At 33.1% G+C, this 21,360-nt stretch overlaps 1 protein-coding gene across 1 annotated transcript in view; it reads right to left on the bottom strand.

Moving 5' to 3' along the window:
* Positions 1–21,360, bottom strand: part of YTHDC2 (YTH domain containing 2) — an 89,061-nt gene that overhangs the window by 52,858 nt on the left and 14,843 nt on the right. Inside the window, exons 5-12 of the mRNA XM_036734275.1 lie at positions 20,481–20,647; positions 19,727–19,829; positions 17,155–17,311; positions 12,103–12,210; positions 8,557–8,705; positions 7,265–7,400; positions 3,334–3,460; positions 3,084–3,149 (exon numbers count right to left, since the gene is read on the bottom strand). Coding sequence (XP_036590170.1) covers positions 3,084–3,149; positions 3,334–3,460; positions 7,265–7,400; positions 8,557–8,705; positions 12,103–12,210; positions 17,155–17,311; positions 19,727–19,829; positions 20,481–20,647 — 1,013 coding nt within the window. The remainder of the gene's footprint in view (positions 1–3,083; positions 3,150–3,333; positions 3,461–7,264; positions 7,401–8,556; positions 8,706–12,102; positions 12,211–17,154; positions 17,312–19,726; positions 19,830–20,480; positions 20,648–21,360) is intronic.

The following is a 21,360-nucleotide window of genomic DNA, read 5'->3' as shown; positions in this document are numbered from 1 at the left end:
AGAGTGGAGTGCAATGCAGTGCAGGCAGCAAAAGCAAGCCAGCAGTAGGCCACGCCCCAGCAAGGAAGCGGCACGGTCCTGCTACCTTGCATTAGCAGCAGTGAGGCCCTCAACCCAGCAAGTATGGGCCTCGGTATGTGGCCCTAAAAAAAAATCCCCAGGGCCAGATGAATTCACAAGTGAATTCTACCAACTATTTAAAGAACAATTAATTCCAAAACTACATTTACTATTTGGAAAAATAGGCAAAAAGGAGTTCTACCAAATCCTTTTATGACACAAATTTGGTGCTGATACCCAAACCAGGAAGAGCTACAACAGAGAAAGAAAACTAAAGACCAATTTCTCTAATGACTGATGTGAAAAAATTTTAAAAATATTAGTAAGGAGATAACAGCAATGTATCACAAGTATCATACACTATTGGTTTTATACCTACTGTATGGATCATACACTAGGATTTATATCAGGAATGCAGGGCTGGTTCAACATTAGGAAATCTATCAGTATAACTGACCATATCAATAACAAAACCAAAAGAAATCAAATAATTATTTCAATAGATATAGAAAAAGCTTTTGATAAAATACAACACCCATTACTATTAAAAACACCAGTAAGCATAAATATAAATGGAGCTTTCCTTAAAATGATAAGTAGTATCTACATCAGCGACCATTATCTGTTATGGAGATAAGCTAGAAGCCTTCCTAATAACCTCATAGGTGAAGCAAGGTTACTCATTATTAACACTATTATATAATATAGTACAAAAATGCTAACTATAGCAATAAGAGAAGAAAAAAGAAATTTAAAGAATTAGAATAGGCAATGAGAAAAGAAAATGATCACTATTTGCATATGATATGACTGGTATACTTGGAGAATCCCAGAGAATCAACTAAAAAACTACTTGAAATAAACTTCAGCAAAGCTGAAGGATATAAAATAAACTCATAAGTCATCAGCATTTCTACTTATTACCAACAAAGCCCAGCTGCAAGAAGCAGAAAGAGAAATTTCATTTAAAATAACTGTGGACAACATAAAACACTTAGGAGTCTACCTGCCAAGTCAAACCCAGGAACAATATGACCACAAGTACAAAAGTTTTCACAAAAATAAAGTCACATCCTAACACCTGGAAAAATATCAAGTGTACATCAGTAGACCAAGCCAATATGATAAAAAATGATAATTCTACCTAAATTAATCTACTTATTCAGTGCCATACAAATCTAACTACCAAAAAATTATTTTATAGAGCTAGAAACAACAATGGCAAAATTCATCTGGAAGAACAAAAGATCAAGAATATCAAGGGAATCAATGAAAAAAATGTGAAGAAAGGTGGCCTAGCCATACCAGACCTCAAACTATTTAAAGTGGTAATCATCAAAACAATCTGGTACTGGCTAAGAAATAGAGTGGTGGATCAGTGGCACAGATTAGGCATACAACACACAGTAGTAAATGACCATCATAATCTAGTGTTAGATAAAACCAAAGACCCAAGATTTTGGGACAAGAACTCACTATTTGGCAAAAAATGTTAGGAAAACCAGAAAAGTTTGGCTGTAACTAGGTAAAGACCAGCATCTTACATCGTATATCAAGATAAGGTCAGACTGGGTATGTGATTTTTAGACATAAAGGACAAAATAGGGGAGCATGGAATAATTTACCTCAGATCTATGGATAGGGGAAGAATTTATTTATTTTTTTAAAATCATTATTTATTTATTAATTTTTTTTTTTTAGTTTTCAGCATTAATTTTCACAGGAGTTTAAATTACAAATTTTCTCCCCATTTCTAACCTCCCCCCACTCCAAGATGGCATATATTCTGAGATATCACCTCACACCTATCAGATTGGCTAAGATGACAGAAAAAGAAAATGATAAATGTTGGAGGGGATGTGGGAAAATTGGGATATTCATGCACTGTTGACAGAATTGTGAACTAATCTAACCATTGTGAAGAACTATTTGGAACTATGACCAAAGGGCAATAAAACTGTGCATACCCTTTGGCCCAGCAATACTACTACTAGGTCTGCATGCCAAAGAGATCAAAAAAAGGGAAAAGGATCTATATGCACAAAAGTATTTAGAGCAGCTCTTTTTGTGGTGGTAAAGAACTGGAAATTGAGAGAATGTCCATCAGCTGAGGAATAACTGAACAAATGATACATAATTGTGATGGAATATTACTGTGCTAAGAAATAATGAGCAGGATGCTTTCAGAAAAACCTGCAAAGACTTACATGAGCTGAAGCAAAGTGAAGTGAGTAGAACAAGGAGAACACTATACATAATAACAGCAATATTATATGATGATCGCCTGTGAATGACTTAAGTATTCTCAGCAAAACAATGATCCAAGACAATTCCCAAAGACTCATGATGAAAATTGTTATCCATCTCCAGAGAAAACTAATGGTGTCTGAATGCAGATCAAAGCATACTATTTTTCTCTTTATTTTTTTCAGTGGTTTTCTTTTGGTCTATGTTTCCTTTCACAACACAATTAATATGGAAATATGTTTCAAATGATTGTACACGTATATCTATCAAATATATATATCAAATTGCTTACTGCTCCATGGTGGGGTAAGGGAAGGGAGGGAGCAAGAGAATTTGGAACTCAAAATCTGTTTTTTTAAAAAATGAATGTTAAAAATTGTTTGGAAAAAATATTTAAAAAAATTCTTGTGCTTGGTTAAAATAAGTGAAGACAGTAGAATTTATTTTTTAAAAATCTTTAAAATGGTAATAATGTTGTTTTAAAAATTACTGAAACCTATTCATTTCATTACAATTAAAAACTTAAGGTACTGCCCTTCTGATTTTTTAGTCTATTAATAAAAATATGCCAAATCCCATTGATTCTTAGTTATCTAGAGTCACTATATTCCTATAAAAATCACAAATAAAACATCTTTAATATAACAGAATATTATACTCTATCTTACAGATATTTTCCTCAATCTTATTACAGTATATAATCTTAAAACAAAGATCTCTGACATATATGTGTGTATGTGTATGAAATATCTTTAAAGCAAAAAACATCACCTTACCTGTAAGACTCCAGAAGGTCTACAATCTCAGTCTGTCCAAAGTGTTTAGCCCAATCTAAAGCCATCCTGCCAAAATTTCAAAGACTCAATCTAAGTCGAACTTTCCTTTAAATTAACATTCAAAACATGCAATAGCTTATTATTCATCTATCAAAATGCAGGTGAAAGGAGCTTTTAGTATAAAGGTACAAATAAATCAATAGACATAAATATAATAAAAATAGACATAACTGAGGTTTAAAAAAATTACCATCCATTTGATGCTTTGCTATGGACATTGGCTCCCATGCTAATTAACTGTTCTACTTGACTCAAAAAACCTCTTCCTGCAGCAACCATTAGTGCTGTTGCACTGGTTTCACTGTGTCTGTAATCCACTAACAAAAAAGAAAGTAACAGAAACAATATTTATATGAACATTTTTCAAACTATCACATCAAACAAATCACATATTGCAAATTTAAGTTTTTATTCAACTGTTATATTTAAATATCTTCAATTCCAGATATTAGATGCTTAATCGCTACTAAAAATGTAAAAACATTAAAAAAAAACTAGCCATACTGTTAAAATGAGAACAAATTTGGAAGAGAATTATATAATGAGAGTGTAATAACAGTATTTTCTTCTTTATAAAAACCCAATCTCAAGAAGGTCAACATGAAGATCTTTGCTCTTATCTCACCTTCGACACAGATAAGATTAGAGAAAAGACTGTGCTACATGAAAGAATGATTAAGTGGAGGTAACAGTTAAATTTTTAAACAAAGAACAGTAATATCTGAAATCTGTAATATTGTTAAAAAGGAATTATCACTGAAAAGTTATTGTTTCCTAAATCACATGAATTATTTCCCTCAGCCTAGACTCTTTCTTGATCACAAAATAACACATAAATTATAAAGAGGACTCTGGACACAAAGATCAGGAAAACGCAAACTTATTTTTATCAGTAAGTGAGTGATGTTAGAGTTAGAAATCTATTAATTCAAAGTATTATTCACAGAGGATGATAAACTACGAGATAATTTCCCCATGGCATTTAAATAGAATTGCATCATCCGTAAAAATGTTATTTCCTATAAAAATCTCTCTATGAAGAAGACTGATAAGTTAAACATTTTCTACAATGCATTTCTCAGGGCTAAAAATCATTGCTTCTCAAAATAATTTGCTCTTATTAAATAACAAAAATTAAATGGGTAATTTCTGAAAAGAATTTATTATAGAAGACAAAACAGACTAATAAAAGTTGATGCATATTATTATACCTATGACTGAATTATTTGTTAGGGCCTTTAATATTCACTTGATTATTTCCAAATACATGCTGAATGACAATACACATACACACACATATATATATTTGTATGTATGTGTATGTAATGGTATATGTGTTATGTATAAGTATATGAATACACGTACCTATATATACATATATAACGTGCAATATTATATTATACATATAAATATATTTGTTTATATGTAAGCCATGTGTACATATAAACACACAAGACACATATGTATAATAGTTACATAATACATATATTATCATATTATTCACACAGCATATCATATACATTAAAATATATACATATACATATATATGCGTAATAAAACAATATTGTTGATCCTAGTGATTCCCAAATTCCCATGAAGCTGCATGTTCCCACCCTATTATACAAGATAACTCAACTTCAGCTTCTCTTCTCTTTCAAGTGACTTGTCTCAATTAAGCCCATCTTCAATCTTTTGGTGAGCAGAACAAGAAGGAGAATAAAGAGGTCTATGGAAAAAGGAGGAAGGAGAATAAAAATGCCTCTGGAAAGAAGGTACTCCAACCAAAAAAAAAAAAAACCATCACAGGGAGGAGGTGGATTTACAGAAAAGTAAAAATAGAAATAAAATAGAATTCAAAAGTCAACTAGAATAATATTTATTTTTAAAAGATCGTTTAAGGTTCAGCCATTGTGGTACTTGACTTGACCCCTGGATATTTAGGCCAGAATTCCTAAATTTGATGTACATTAGATATGTGACAATGTCAAGTTATTTAACTTCTCAGAAGGTTGTTCCTTCTGCCCCATAGTAGTCACTTTGTGAAGTTGTTATGAGGAAAAATTTGATAATGTATATAAAATGATTTGTAAACCTTAAAACATTACACAGAAAGTTTAATAATTAAATATCAGTCCTTGCTATTTTAATTCAATGTGTCTAGTAATAGCTGCCATTTAATATGTGTAAAATCCCATTACAAAAAATTTTATTAAAAATGGTTTTATGTAGTAAAGTTAGTTCTATGCCTAATGGATAGCCCACACAGTTAATAATACTAATTTTAAACAAATAACAGTACAAGCAATGCTTTCCCTGAATCACAGAACAGTTAACTCTAGAAGTGCAATATCTGATTTTGTAGTATCTTCATTATAGGAAAAGAGAATTAAGTACTTCATAGGTCAAGTATTTTGACACTATGTAGCAGATTCCTTTTATTTTACCTAGTACACTTTAATTACTTATCAAATTACTGTAAAATTCCCAGCCATAACCATTCACCCAAACAATATAAAAAAATATAAGTTGTCAGAGGAGAAGGAATGAATGTGCATGTGTGTATATTGTTTTTTTACAAAGTACCTCAAAATTCTTACGGCCATTTTAAGATACTAAAGCTTTATAATACACTATGACTTTTTGGAATACCTTGTATGTTCAAACTCAAAAAAAAAAAAAAAAAGAAGAAATGTTTTCCTAAAAAAATAGCCTAAACCTTCAATCTGTATAACAAAAGACACAAAACCCATAGATTTAAATGGTCTTAAGTGGCTATATGCAGACATTAGATCTTACAGGTCATCAAAAGCCTAAAGACTATCAGTATCATCATATGCACAGAGTGAGATATACACTCAAAGGGAAAAATGAAGGTACCTAAAGAATCTTCCCTTTTCCCTTCCTCTCCTTTCTGTAAATACCAGAAAATTTTCTTTTTTTAGGAAATGGGACCTAATAAGGAAAAGAAAGCTTCCTTGCTGCCCTGTCCTGAATGGAAGGTACCAAAGACCCAGTATAAACAAGGAGCAGCCTGCTATAATAAAAGAGTGTCATTAGTCATAAAACCTGAAATCAAATTCCAATATTGCCACTTACAAGCTGTGGCTTTAGGTAAATCTCTGAGTCTCAAGATCACTATCTGTTGTGCTTTCTACTTCAAATAAAGGTTGGGAGGTTCAAATGAGATAATGTATGAAAAGCACTTTATAAACTTTTAAGACTTAATTGTAGGCTATTTTATTTAAATTGCACCAGAAAGCTCTCACAAACTTCCTCCTCACAAATTTTCCCATATGATCAACTAATTAAAGATTCATCTGGTTTTATAAACTTTTAAGAAAATACAAACATAATCAAGAAGATGATCCTCATTAGTTCTCATGATGCATAAAACTTAGCTGAAATATGAATGAGCATTTTCATTACACACACACATGCATAAGCGTGCATGCACAAACACACACACACACACCCTCCTCCCTTTCCTATATGTATACAGGGAGGCAACTTTTGACAAATATGGCACACTATATAAGACAGGGGTTACGCTAGGACACCAAGACGACAGCATGAAGGCAATTAAGTGTCTTATAGGTATGGAGGAAAGGAACCAGGAAATGAAAGAAAACAAAGATAAATGAAATTTTTACAAATATTACCTAGGGCACTCTACACCCCTGAAAATGCATCCTGATGTTATTGTAGATTGCTAGTGATTATCGTATTCCACAAACATGACGTGGGGATACTTCATGAACTGAAATATTGGTAACACCATATATTATGCATATATAATATAGCTCAGTGTCTTATTATATAATATCATTTATTAAATTAGTAATTTAGTACATAAATGTTTTCCAATATATTAGTACGAACAGGTGGTTTCAGAGATATAAAGTAAGTACCGAACACAAATTACCTTATGATCATAAGGCAGAGACCATGCCTCATGTCTTTATATCCTCCACAGTGCCTTACAGAGTAGGCAGACATGTTTGAGGAAAGAACAACTTTTTGAAAATAAATGAAAAACTTATGGAATAAATTTCTATGTAACCTAAATTTTCTCTACAAGATAACTACATGTATTGAGCAATTTATTAAAAGATGTAACCTACCGCTAACATTTTCAGTTAAAATAAGGTGAAACACCTGCGCAAAGGCATCAACATCTTTATGCAGCCATATGTCAGAGAGACAAGCATCCATTTCTTTTATTAGCCATGGTTCAAGGCAATTCACATCTTTTTCAGTCTAAAAATGCAGAAATGTTCATATTAATCTAATGTCAGAAGAGATGGTTGTTAAGAATGTGATAATCTATAAGCATTATTTCAAAAAATCTTTAGTTATCAGTCAAGTAAAGACAAGCACGTTATGACTAGCCCCCTAGGTGACACAGTGGATGGATTGTTGGACCTATGAGTCAGGAAGACCTGAGTAAGAATTTGGTCACAAACGCAAACAGCTATGTGACCCTTGACAAGTAATTTAACCTCTCTCAGTCCAAGTTTCCTCATCTATAAAAATGAGGACAATAATAGCTTCTACCTCATAAGGTTGTGGAGAAGATCAAATGAGATAACATAGATAAAGTGCTTGGAAAATTTTAAAGCACTATATATATTCTAGCAATTAGGATTATCATTTTAAGTGCAATATATCATAGAATAATACAAAATATAAATATAAATAATATGATGATGACAATGATAATGACATGTTCTGCATGAGCTTAACAACGGGCATTCATGATGTTACCTCTAGACATATAAAGAAGATATAATTCCAACCAAGCACTATTAAACTTGCAATGACATGACCAAAAATTACTTTGAAATACTTTAACAGAACTGATCTGAAATTTCATTGGTATGTGTACTTCCTCCAACCACAGAGAGCACAACACTTCCATGTTTTAGGAAACAGTTTAATGTGTGCTCTAACCAAAAAAATTGATTGGTTGACCACCAATTACATAATGTCTATGAATTATGAATGAATTTAGCTTTGCTGGTCTTTAGACAATAGTTGGCAACGTGTAATACTTAAAGCCTTTCCAACTTGTAACACTTGCTGGGTTTATCTTTTTCAGGCAGTCTTTGTGAATAGAGGGTCAACTCTACATCACAATGAGGAATCAAAATATAACAAAATGGAATGGCTTTGAATGTGCTCAAATCATGAAACATACCTCATAGAAATGAGTATATTATCACAGCAACTACACAAAGAGGTAGAATTTTAAATATTTTCCTTTTTTCTAAAAGCTGATATAGACACTTTAAAAAAGTAAAAATCCTAGCACCATTTAAGTGATGAATTCATCCTCTAAGTTCATAAAGAACAATGTTCAGAAAAAAAAGAATGAAAATCCTCAAAGTAACAGGTGAGACAGTAAAAGTCTTACCAGCTGACTAAACACAGCATCACCACCATCATCCAATAAATCATATTCTTCAGTAACATTTGGAACAGTTCTTTGCCTTTGAGATTCAGGTTTGATGCTATTCTCTTGAGCAGAGTACCATTCAGTAAGAGTAGTTTGCTGTTTCTCTTCTAAATCATTTATAAGAGAAAGATTATTTGTCAGTATATTCTTTAGCTTGCTTTTCAAAATTTATTTCTTTAAAATTGTGGCACATGAATATTATTGGGTATTATTGTGCTATAAGAAACAAGTGAGTTTAGAAAAAACATTTGCAAAAGGATAGTGAAGTAAACAGAACCGAAAACACACCAACTACAATAACCCACTAACTACAACAACGTAAACAGAAAGAACAATAAAACGAAGTTTTATCCCAGATAAAAACTGAGAAGATGCACCTTGAACCCTTCATTGAAGATGTGAGTAAATACTATGTGCATTGTGTTAGACAAGGTCAAGTTGGCTGGCTGACCTTTTCTTTTTAAAACCTGTCACAAGAGAAGAATTGATGGGTAGGAAGGTACATGTGGAAATGAATATGATATAAAAAATAAAATACACCATTTTTTTTAAAAGGAAAACTTTAAAAATTTATCCACTTATACAATTAAATAATATAAATGTAGTGGCATTAAAAGCTATGCCCTAAGATATTAATACCTCCCTTAAAGTTCTTGTCATTTATTGGATTAAAAATGTTAAAATGTACTTATAAAAGGAAAATGATAATGATGTGGAAAAATTAGAATACTAATGCACTTTTGGTGGAATTGTGAACTGGGCCAACAATTATGGAGAAAAATTTGGAACTATGCCCAAAGGGCTATAAAACTACATATCCTTTAACCCAGCAATACCACTACTAGGTCTGTACCCCAAAGAGATCAAAGAAAAGGGAAAAAGACCTATTTGTACAAAATATTTATACCAGCTCTTTTTTGGGCGCAAAGAACTGGAAATTGAGGGGATGTCTACCAATTGGGAACTGGCTCAAAAAGTTGTAGTACATGATTGTGATGGAATATTATTGTGCTATAAGAAATAACAAGCAGGATACTTGAGCAGAACCAAGAGAACATTGTACACAGCAATACTGTAAGGATCATCAACTGTAAAAAAAAAAAAAAAAAACAACTTGGCTACTCTGATCAAGACAATGATCCAAGACAATTCCAAAGAACCCATGACAAAAAATGCTACCCAGCACCAGAGAGAGAAATAATGAAGTATGAAGATTGAAGCATACTTTTAAATTTTTCTTTATTTTTCTTGGGTTTTTTTTTTACGTGTTTTCTTTTGTAACATGGCAAATGTGGAAATGTGTTTTGCATGACTTCATAAATATAACTTACATCATATTGCTTGCCTTCTCAAGCAGAAAGAAGGAGGGAGAGAATTTGGAACTAAAAATTTGTAACAACAAATGTTAATTTTTTTTACATGTAGTTGGGAAATATTTAATGAAATAAAAAATACTTTAAATGTAGTCATAAATTGAAACATTTTCCTATGAATGATGCTCTCAGATCTGAAACTATTTGCCAATCCAGCCTACTAATAAGGTGTCTGTGATAAGCCATGCAAAAACTCCAAAATGAATTTTTCAAAAGTAATACCAAATTCTTTCCTCAATGGATATGTGATGAAAAGATATGAACAAGTATTTCTTGAAACACAAATTATAAAAGAAATTTACCAGAAAAAGTGTACAATTTTGAATTACTAGAAATTTACAAAGGTACTCAATGGCAATAAAACTTGAAGTTGGAAGGGTTGTGGAGAAATAAGTAGCCCATTACATTGGTAGCATAAAGTAGTAACATCTTTTTTGAAAATATTATGGCAATATACAATAAGAGCCACAAAATGTCATATCCTTTAATCTAGTGTTACTACAATTAATACTATATTCTGAGGATGCTATAGAAAGAGAAAAAAAAGAGCTATTTGTAAAAGTATATTCAGAGCAGTTTTATTCATGATAGTAAAATACTGGAGGTAACCCAGAATCAAACAATTCAATCAGTAAGTATTTGTTAAGCATCTGCTTCATGTCAGTCACTATACTAGATGCTAGAAATAGAAATAAAAAGTAATATAGTCCCTGCCTTCACACAGCTTATATTCAGCTTTTTTTCTTGTTATTTTACAATTGTGTCTGACTCTTCGTGACCCCATTTGGGGTTTTCCTGGCAAAGATACCAGGATGGTTTGCCATTTCCTTCTCCAGCCCCATTTTACAGATGAGAAACTGAGGAAAAAAAGGTTAAGTGACTTGCCCAGGGTCACACAGCTAGGAAGTGTCTGAAACCAGATTTAACTCAGGGAGATGAGACTTGGTTACCACCTTGGTGTTTTATCCACTGTTCTACCTAGCTGCCCCATATTCAACTACAGGAATACAATCTATTCATAAATAAATACAGAATGAATACAAAATAAGCACATAGAAATTTGGAAGTGGATTACATACTAAAAAGTATGACTATGTAATAATAGGATATAATTGTACCATAAAAAATGACAAATGGGAAGAACACAAAGAAAAATGGGAGGCCTTATAAAATATGATGTAGAATAAAGAAAATCCACAACATACATATTGACAACAATATAAAACAAAATACTATTATTACAAAATACTATGACAAAAAAATGGGCTGAGAGGAACCACAGATCAGAAGAGGAGGAGTCAAACACAATGTTTATATTATCATTTTGTTAAAGTAAACATTTTATAAGTATAAAAGTCTGGCATATAAAAGAGCTTAATAAATTTTGTGGAACTAAAATTGTAAAGAATAGGTTTATGGCTACATATACAATCAATCACTTTATTTCATTTCATTCAGTATATACTGAATGTTTACTTTTAACTGATAAGTTAAATACTTAAATACTAAATTTAGAATCTAAATGAAAATACTTAAAACACTCCAAAAAATTTCTATGAACATGAATAATGAGGTTAAACTAAAGAAATGTCAAATTCTAAAAACTGCAGCTAAGGTAAAATTTTAAGCCTTATTAGAACCATATCAAAACTGAAGACAAAATGTTTATAAGATCGTAGAATTAATAAATTGAAAGAGACTTTAGAAATAATTGAATCCAAACTATTCATTTTACCATAACCAAGACTGGAAATATAACATAACCATTTCTAGGACTGTAAATCTTAAGAGGAAAGACAGAATCTGCAGGAGATGTTACTGTCCTATACACTTTCCCTATCCCCCAGCAAGATCAGTTTCAAGCTAACATAATTTCTGTTTCTGGCGCACATTTCTTTTCCTGCTAAGTACAGCCGATCTTCCCCATTCTTCATGTCACCCAGCAAGTCAGCAGCCATACAGAAGGGCATGGTTTTGCCTTAGACATATGGGGACATGCTTTTGGCTTGTGTTATCAGGTGACATCAGCATTTATATAAGAAACAAAAACAAAAGTATTTCAACTTTACCTCTCTCTGTTATGTGTAGTTAAAAAAAACGTATTTACGTTCTCTATAAGAAAAAAACTCACCTCGTTGTTTTTCCTTTTTGTATTTTAACATTTCTTTGTTTGTGTATCCTGTACTTCTTAAAATGTCTTCCAGAAACATCTCTTTTACTTCAAATGGTCTTCCCTGTACTGAATAAACAAAAAATATTTTTTTCTCATTAAGCAAATTAGAAGTATTTTACCTTTTCCCCCAAATTCCTAACATTAAGACATCTTTTTAAAAACTGATTTTTAAAAGGAAAATGGTTCAAAATTGTCTTTATTCTTTATAAAATTCCTTTACTTTTTTTTAAACAAATTTTCTTGACTTCAACACCTCAATATGCCATACAAGTAATCCTGGGTTGTTGAAGGCTATGTTAGCAGAGCACAAACTCTGGAAGGTCCTAGAAAGACTCTGGCCCTGGTAACTGTCTTCTTTCTGAGCATCAGTCTAGGTAGCTTCCTTAACAGTACACTGGCCGCTAAGCAATGAATTCTTTGGCCGCAGTAAGTAGCCCAATGAAATGAAGAAAAATGTAAAATATCCTTTATAAGACTACCTTCCCATTTCTACAGTGGTGGAAGCAGAGTAGTTGAAAAGGGGTAAAGAGTGTTAACAATTATATAGTTTTAGACAATAAGTTAATTACAGATCTCTTTGTTCACTGATAAATATGGGCAAATTTGTGTAGAAACCACCAAAAAGATATTAAAAATACTCCAAATCACTAAATAAGAGGGATATAAATTAAAATGCCTCTCAGGCTCCATAATAAAAAAAAGAAAATGAACAATTGTTAGAAGGGTTGTGGAGGGTCAGGCACCCCAATTCATTCTTTGTGGAACTGGGCCCACCAATTATGGAAAGAAATTTGAAATATGGCTATGTTTATTTCATAAAATACAAAAATCTCCAAAGGAATAAGTTTAAGGTCACTCAAAGTTCAATGAAAAGATATGTGACCTGTATGAGCATTTTAACAACAAAGCAAGCTAGAAGCAATGTAAAATAGTGGTGTCAAACACAAACAGGGACCACTACACTGGATGTATTTTTATTTTATTAAACATTTCCTAATGACATTTTAATTGGGTTCACGTCACACTTGTGAGTGTGGTAGGCTGCTGTAAGGTGATATAAAGATGCCAAAGAAATGTGTGACTGAAAAGTAGGTGAAAAGATCAAAAGCAGGGAGAACAAGGAACAACAGATAAGCAGCCTTTATGTTCATTCCTATCTACATAATGTCAACAGATCTAGAGCAAGACCTCCAACACACTGGGTGGCCCTCTTGTGGCTGGTTTAAGGGCAAACATGGATAGGAGTTGTACACATTTTCATGCTACACATAAAAATCAATGAAATGACAGATTTTGTAAACTATTACATTTTCCTATTTACTGTACTTCACAGATAACCCTTGATAATTATTGGTATTATTGAGTCCTGACAGTATATAAATCACAAACAGAACTGTTAACTATTTTTTTATAAAAATGCATATAAAATTTGCAGGTAACACAAAACTGAGAGGAAATGGCTAAAAATCCACGAGAAAACTGAAATCAATCAAAATCCAAAATAAACAAAGTAAACAAGAGAATAAGTTTAATTAAAAAATTTTTAAGAATAACCAGATCAATTGAAATGCCAAAAACAATGAAAATGGAAAAAGAAACTAAGCAAGATGTTTTTCTTCTACCTATGTTCAGTTGCCTACCTGAACAATTCAAAAGAAATTAAGCAAAAATAACCAATGCTAAGAAAATCACAGGATCAAATAAAAGATCTTAAAGTAAAATGTCATACATTAACAAGCATAAAAAAAGGCAAATCAATTACTAGTCAATAGGCAATAAATATTTATTAAGTACCTACTATGTGCCAGGCACTATACCTAGCCCTGGGAATAGAAAGAAAGGCAAATCACAGTCCCCACTCTCAAGCAGCCCACAGTCTAATAAGGGAGATAGCATGAAAACAACTATGTACAAATAAGCTATGTACATGATAAATTAGAGATAAATTAAAGGCTTGATAGGAAGAAACACTTCCTAGAAATTACAATTATTCAAAAGTGGATTTTTCTGATTTTTAAAATTCTTATTTATCTGTTCATTCATCCATTTATTTATGTTTTTTCATTTGTTATTTATTTCTTTGCATGATCCATTTCTGAGGCAAGGAATTAAAATGACTGAACTCTCACACAACTGAAATTATTGCTTAAAGTGCTTGAGTTGGTTACATATTTTAAAATGAAAGTACAGATTATTTAAAATGAAAACTTTTAAGTATTAGCAACACAAATGGAAACTACATGGATAGAGAAAAATATTTCAGTTATGCAGAAACAGGAGGCAGAAATAAATCAATATAACACTAGAAAATGATTTACTAATGTAAACTGAACAAGAAAAAAAATCTATTTTTCTACGACCCATGCCATTTACAAGGGTGAATTATTCAGAATGGTACCTATGAACCCCTTGGTTACATATTAGCAAACAAGAGCAAAACAGTGCATGATATTTTAGTTCACATGAATATACAAAGTTGAATAAAAAATGTTATGTTTGAAGATAAAATCCACCACTGTAAGAATCCATCTATCTAAAATAAGCCCTAAACTACAGTTAGAACTTGGTTCACTGTTATGCAGCTCCATAAAATTAAATGTGTAAGGAATGTTTCCAGGGAAGTGACAGATTCTTCCATAATTATTTAACTTCAAGCAAAGTCTGCGTAACGACTTACTGGGTATGTTGTAATGTGATTCTTGTTCACAGATAGGTAAGAGTTCTAAGGCTTCTAAGGTCCCCACCAACTCAAAGATTCTGTAAGTATTCATAACAAAAATTTTAATAAAAAATGTAAAGAACCCATAACTCTGTAATGAATCAGTGAACATTTATTAAGCCAGCATTGTATGAAGGTAGTATGAGAAATATGAAATACATACATGGTCACTGGCTTCAAGAAATTGAGTGGCACGGGTAAATAAAACTAATCCATGTGAAACAATTAAAGACTAACTGTATACAAAACTGTGTGACACTATCTATAACTACTTACAAAAGGGAAAACCTGGTGTTTACTGGAAGAAAATAGCCCTCAAGGAAGGACCATGGGGTCTAGTGCTGGAAGGGATGTTGTATTTTACAGACTTTACAGGTGAGGAAGGAAACTGAGGCCCAGGAAGATTAGGAAACTTAAGTCACAGAAATATGTGGAACTTGAGGTGGAATTTGAACCCAGGTCCTCTGACTCTAGAAGCAATGATCTTTCATTTAAACTATGACAAAAATACTCCAACTATAAATTCTGAACAAGGCTGCTGAAAACTCTGATATATTAAAATTCTTAATGACTTCTCAATATAGCTGAAGTAGCAAGGCGGCCTGAGGGAGAGCCAAGAGGTAACATGTCTCAGGTAAAGCAAACTACCATAATCACTATCACCAACACCTAGGTCACCACCTCCCTTCAGATTTTTCATACAAAAACAACCCATGACTGACACCAAAAGCCTAGGGAGAAGCAGTACCCCTATACCACTGTCCTTCCTTTCAGCTTAATCAGGAAGCCATCAACAAGGGAAACAGTGTCCTCCAAAAGAACGAATACACCATCCTTGCCACTACCAACACAAACAGATGACAAAATGCTGAGCAAGCAAGCTAAGGCTAAGAGCCCCAGGAAGAGAACCGCCTGCTCCAGGGCCCCACTAGCCATCAGCCAGGAAAGGAACCCTTTGAAGATGGAGTGACCTAGCTACTGCTTCAGGAATCTGGGCAGACCCTGCCTCCTCAGCAGCCAGTTACTGAAGGCCTGAAAAACAAAGTTCTCACTACTAAACTCTCACTTTCAAACGGTTTAACCTAAGAAAAAGTCATTTTTTTTTATCAGTGGAGACATCATTAAAGAAGATGCATTGACATCTGTTTTTCAGATATACCCTTAGATATACCCTTTCCTACATGGCTTGCAGCTGAAATTTCCTATGTGTATTGCCTTCCCCCTTTTGGAATGTGAGCTTCACGAGAGCAGGAACTCTCTTACTTTTCTATTTGTATTCCTCCAAACTTAACAGAGCGCTCTGCACAGACTAAGCACACAATAAACTTTCCTTCCCACTATTAACACCTTAACTCCAGCCTTGATTATATTTTACCTGAATCATTCAAATAGTCTCTTAACTTGTGTTCTTGGCTCCAGTCTCTCCCTACCCCATACTCAAACTTAAGCACAGATCTGCTCACATAATTTCCATAACTCAAAAAGTAGTTCCCCATAGCTTTTGTATTAGAAGTTGAAGCTGTATCTGACAAAGTCTTCCACCATCTGGCTTCAACTCATCTACCCAGATTCCTCTTATTACTTTTCTACACATTCTATTCCCCAGAGAAACTAGACTACTCTTTTCCAAACCCGTCCTTTCCCTCTGTATCTTATACTAAGCTACTACTCTTTACTCCTAAAATGCCCTTACCATCCCTGCACCTTCTGGATATATCCTTCAAGCCCCAACTCATATGTTACCTCCTACATGGATATATCCCTGATCTGATCCCACCCCTTTCCCTCACAGAAGTAATCAGTTGCAGCTATAAATGTCCACAGTTCTTCTTAGGACACATCAAGTTGTGCCTTCTAATAGTTTTTATTCATCTTTGTATCTCCAACACTGCTTTATAATGGTACAAATATGTTAAGTGTTTGCTGAATTAGTGAATGAAGGCAAAAAAAACCCAGTTTTCTAAAATGTACCTCAGGGTAAAAGGATTTAAGAAAAATAATGGGCAACATTTGGGTGTAGTTCAGAGGGTACTGGCCAGGAACTTAAATATCTGGAAGATACATTCAATTCCTCTGTCTTCTCATTACCACTGCATTGGAACCTATTCCTAGTTCATTACTATACTAATCCTACTCAACTCTGTATATGACATAGATAGGGTTAAGGTGAAAAAAGAAAAAGTAAATTTTACTTCCAAAATTTCAATAAAGAATATTTAATAATGATATTCATAATACTTTTCCCTGAGATGTTTTATTTAAAAGTTTGACCATATTTTATATTTACTTACTGTATATCACTGGGCAACTTCCAAAATATCTTATAAAGAGATTCACATCCAATGCAGCACTAGAAAGAATCAGTTTTAAAGTTGGATGCTTCTGTAACAAGTCTCTTAACTTTGTCAGTAAAAAATCACTAAATCGATCCCTTTCATGCACTTCATCCTGTATCAAGAGAAAAAAAAAGGTAATTGTTAAGATATTACAGGTAACTATGATTTCTTTTGTTGTACTACTTTTTGATTATAAAAAGTAGGCTAAAAACCTTAGCAATTCAGACAAACTAGTGAGGATGGTCAATTTGAATTAGTGAAAATCTAAATCGAATGTGAAAAGAAACAGTTGATTAAGTGAATTCTCTATAGGCATTAATTAACTAACAAATCATGGCAAATCCTTTTTCCTAGAAACAAACAAAAAAAAGCAAACTTCAGGCAACCCATTAGTCAAATTAATATAAAATCTGAACTTAATGGAGTGAAAATAACAGTTTTACTTTATACCCCAACTCTATTACTTGAAAAGCTGTCACTGAATTTTGAATTGACATCACTCAAGTAGCTCAAAAACACCTTTAAATCTGAACTCTAGATAAAGGACTATGTGAGAGGATGTATACTATATGGAAAATGCAGACTCTGAAGTCAAAGGACCTGGGTTTGAATTCCAGGTCTACTACTATGTAATGCTGGGCAAGTTGTTTAACCAATTTGTACCTCAGTAAAAAGAGGGGACTGGATGACACAATCTCTGAAGATCCTTCCAGGTATAAATTTTTGATGTACTCACTATTAATTATGAAAAAGCTGTTTTCTGCTAGTTTAAATCACCCTAAACGCATATGATTCTGGGACACAGTAATAATTTTATTCTGTGATAAGCCACAGAAAACTAATTACTTAATTCTCAGGTAAACCAGTGGCAGGGAAGCGAACATTTACTGATTACTTACTATATGCCAGGCAAGGGGCTAAGCGCTTTATGAATATTATCTCGTTTGATCCTCACAACCCTTATTATCCCCACTTTACAGCTGAGGAAACTGAGACAAACAGAGGCTGAGTGACTTGCCCACTGTCACAGCCAATATTTGAGGTTGGATTTGAATTCAGGCTTTCACGACTCCAAGCCCAGTCCTCTATCCACTATGCCACCATCTGCCTTTATTGGTTGCCAGTTAGTTTATATGATTTGAATGCAGTAATGAGGTAAAAGGTTCAATGCCTAGGTAATTAAGTTAATAGTCACTTTCTACCATTAAGTTGAGAGTCACTCTCTACTGTGGTCAAAGATAATACTTCAAAGGTGTCCAGTGAAAGTACAAATATATCACTCAAACTGAAACAGATTCATACAAAGTTTCCAATGATCTAAATGCCAAATCTGATGATCTATTCTCATTTCTCATCCTTCTTGACCTGTCTCTATGGCATCTGATGTTGCTGACCAACCTTTCCTTCTGTATATTCTTGTGTTTTCCTGACACTATTCTCTCCTAGTTCTCCACCCACCTACTCAATCACTCCTCAAACTCCTTTGCTAGCTCTTTATCCATATCAACTCTTTAAATGGGGTTAAGTGTGGATTCTTAAAAGCAAATCACAGCTAGGTATGTGGGTGGGGGGAGGGGTGAAGGGGCAGCTTGGTGGCTAGATAGCACTGGCCCTGGAGTCAGGAGGACCTGAGTTAAGATCTGGCTTTAGACACTTACTAGCTGTGTGACTCCAGGTGAGTCACTTAATCCCCTACTGCCTTTAAAAAAAAAAGAAAGAAAAAAGAAAATCACAACTAAACAAAGTGCACAGACTTCTTTGATGGTCAATTCTTCAGCATAATTTTCTTATATTAAAAGGATAAGAAAACTATATCAATATTATAATTTTCCATAAGGTCTGTTAAGTAAGGTCTTATAATTTTATTAATCATAACAAAAACAATTGGTATTTATTCATTGCTTCACAGTTTGTAAAGCACTTTAAAGATATCTCATTGATTCTCACAACGAGCCTATAAAGTTATCATTCTCATTTTATAGATGAAGAAATTGAGGCTCAGAGAAGTTAAGTAACTTTCCCAGGATCATCCAGATAGTAAGTATCTGTGAAGGATTTGAACCCATATCTTCCTGTCTCTTACAAATTTAATTTTCTTTTAAATATAATACAAGAAATAAACTCATTTTTTAAACATCAAAAATCATCGTATGTAACAGTGTACAATAAACAAATATTTCTTTCTTTGGAGGAGTGGGGTCTGAACCTATGATTTAATCAGTATAGGGATATCCTGGTATGAAAACATCTTCCACCCATATAGATCAGTAACTCCCTCTGTAACTTGAAACTTACAGAGTCGCCTGAGGCAGTGAGAGATTAAAAGAATTATTCCTTATCACACAGCTAATATGCATCAGATTCAAGATTTGAATATCTGCCTTCCTGATTTCAAAGCCGGCCCTCTACCCACTATGTTATGCTACCTTTCTTTGGCTTTTATTTAGTCTGCTCTACACTGGCAAATAAAAGTCATAATCACAATTACTGAAATTCAGTTATATATAGGAAAGAGCAAAATTCTTACCACAATAACATGTGTCACAGTTGATAGTGTGCTATCTCCTGCCATCAATGTGCGAAGTAATACTCCATTAGTGCAAAATGTCAGAAGAGTCTTTGGAGAAACTCTAAGAAAATAAAGTATCTTGCAAAGTTACAAATCTATTATGACTGATTATATTTTAATTATGAATCCCCTTATAATAATAAAATTGTTATCAGCTCAATGGTTTATGTGCTCAATTACCACAGCGTTGTGGAAAATGTCACAAATTATCCCTCAACCCCACAAACACAACACTACCCAGTCTCCTTTCGCTAACAAAGTGACACTTTTAAGTAATCAAGCACCCTTCAAAGTTTTTCTTTGGAAAAAATGTCCTCTTCAGTAAAGCTGTTTTCTTAAGCCACAATGGATGCCTCATCTGCAAAGTATATAGAATAGCTGAAACTTCAGCTAATCCAAATTAAGGTACTAAGCAATGGAAAAGGCGAAGAAGCTCTTATCTAAAACTCAAAACCTATGAAAGATTTCCTCCCAAATGGAATTTGGAATTTGGAAACAAGAGAGAGAAATATTTTCTATTTCCTGTCTTTAACTCTTTCTCTGCCAAATATTCAAAGGCAATTACTATTTTAAAGACTCAAATGGATTTGGTTACCAACTTTGAGTCCAAATTCCCTTTGAGTAAATTAATGGAATGAAGTGTCTATCTCATTTTGACTAAACCTGGAAAATGCCAAACAGGCTAAAAAAACCGTATTTTAGGAAAATTTACCTGCTTTCTAATCGTATCTGATAGCCAATTGTCTGGCCAATCTTTTCTCTTCTTTCTGCAGCAACTCTTTCAGCCACAGCAATAGCAGCTAAACGTCTCGGCTGAGTACAAAATATACGGCAGGGAATTCCATTTTTGAAGCAATCATCTAAAAGGAACTGAGGAATCTGAAAGAAAGGTTTCAGTCTCCATTGTGATTCTTCAAACTCAATCAACAAGACAGGTAGAGCTGATTATTTATATACTCATTATGAAAATTTACTGTAATTATTTAAATCCCAGGAACAATTACCTACAAATAATTTTGCAAAAAACTCCAATGACTTACAATAGTGTACTTCAACTGCTTTCTTCCCCACCTTCCCAGGGTCTCATCACATCTTAATTATACCAACAAGATAGATCTGGAGTTCCTAATGAAAATTTTAAGTAGCTTGGCACAATTAGTAAATTAACATGAAAAAGTAAAAAAGCTTAAAATTTAAGGATATAAATGGGGAAATCTGATAATATCAATTGTTAAAGGAAAAAGTCAAATAAGGAAAATTTAGATTTATCATGATATTAGAAATCTACACACCACATTCCACTAACAATGCATATAATTACAATAGAAATGAAAAAGATTTCAAACGAATTACCTATTCCAAACAATAGTTGATACTGAAACAAAATATTCCAGCACAACAAAGAAAATCATTTCCTGGAGTTGACTAGACCTGTACTGCTAATTATAAAAGGGCTTTGCATAAAAAGAAATTTAAATTGTATAGTCTGATTCTCTTTGAGGAAGGTGGAGGAATAGTAATAACAACTCAGAAGGACTTTCAATACTTAAGAATGTTTCCATTGATTTCTGTTCAGTATGTGTAAAAAGTGA

This window comes from Trichosurus vulpecula, chromosome 1 (assembly GCF_011100635.1).
Source record: "Trichosurus vulpecula isolate mTriVul1 chromosome 1, mTriVul1.pri, whole genome shotgun sequence".
NCBI lineage: Eukaryota > Metazoa > Chordata > Mammalia > Diprotodontia > Phalangeridae > Trichosurus > Trichosurus vulpecula.
The sequence above is the reverse complement of the archived record's forward strand: the minus strand, read 5'-3'. Positions and strand labels throughout refer to the sequence as shown.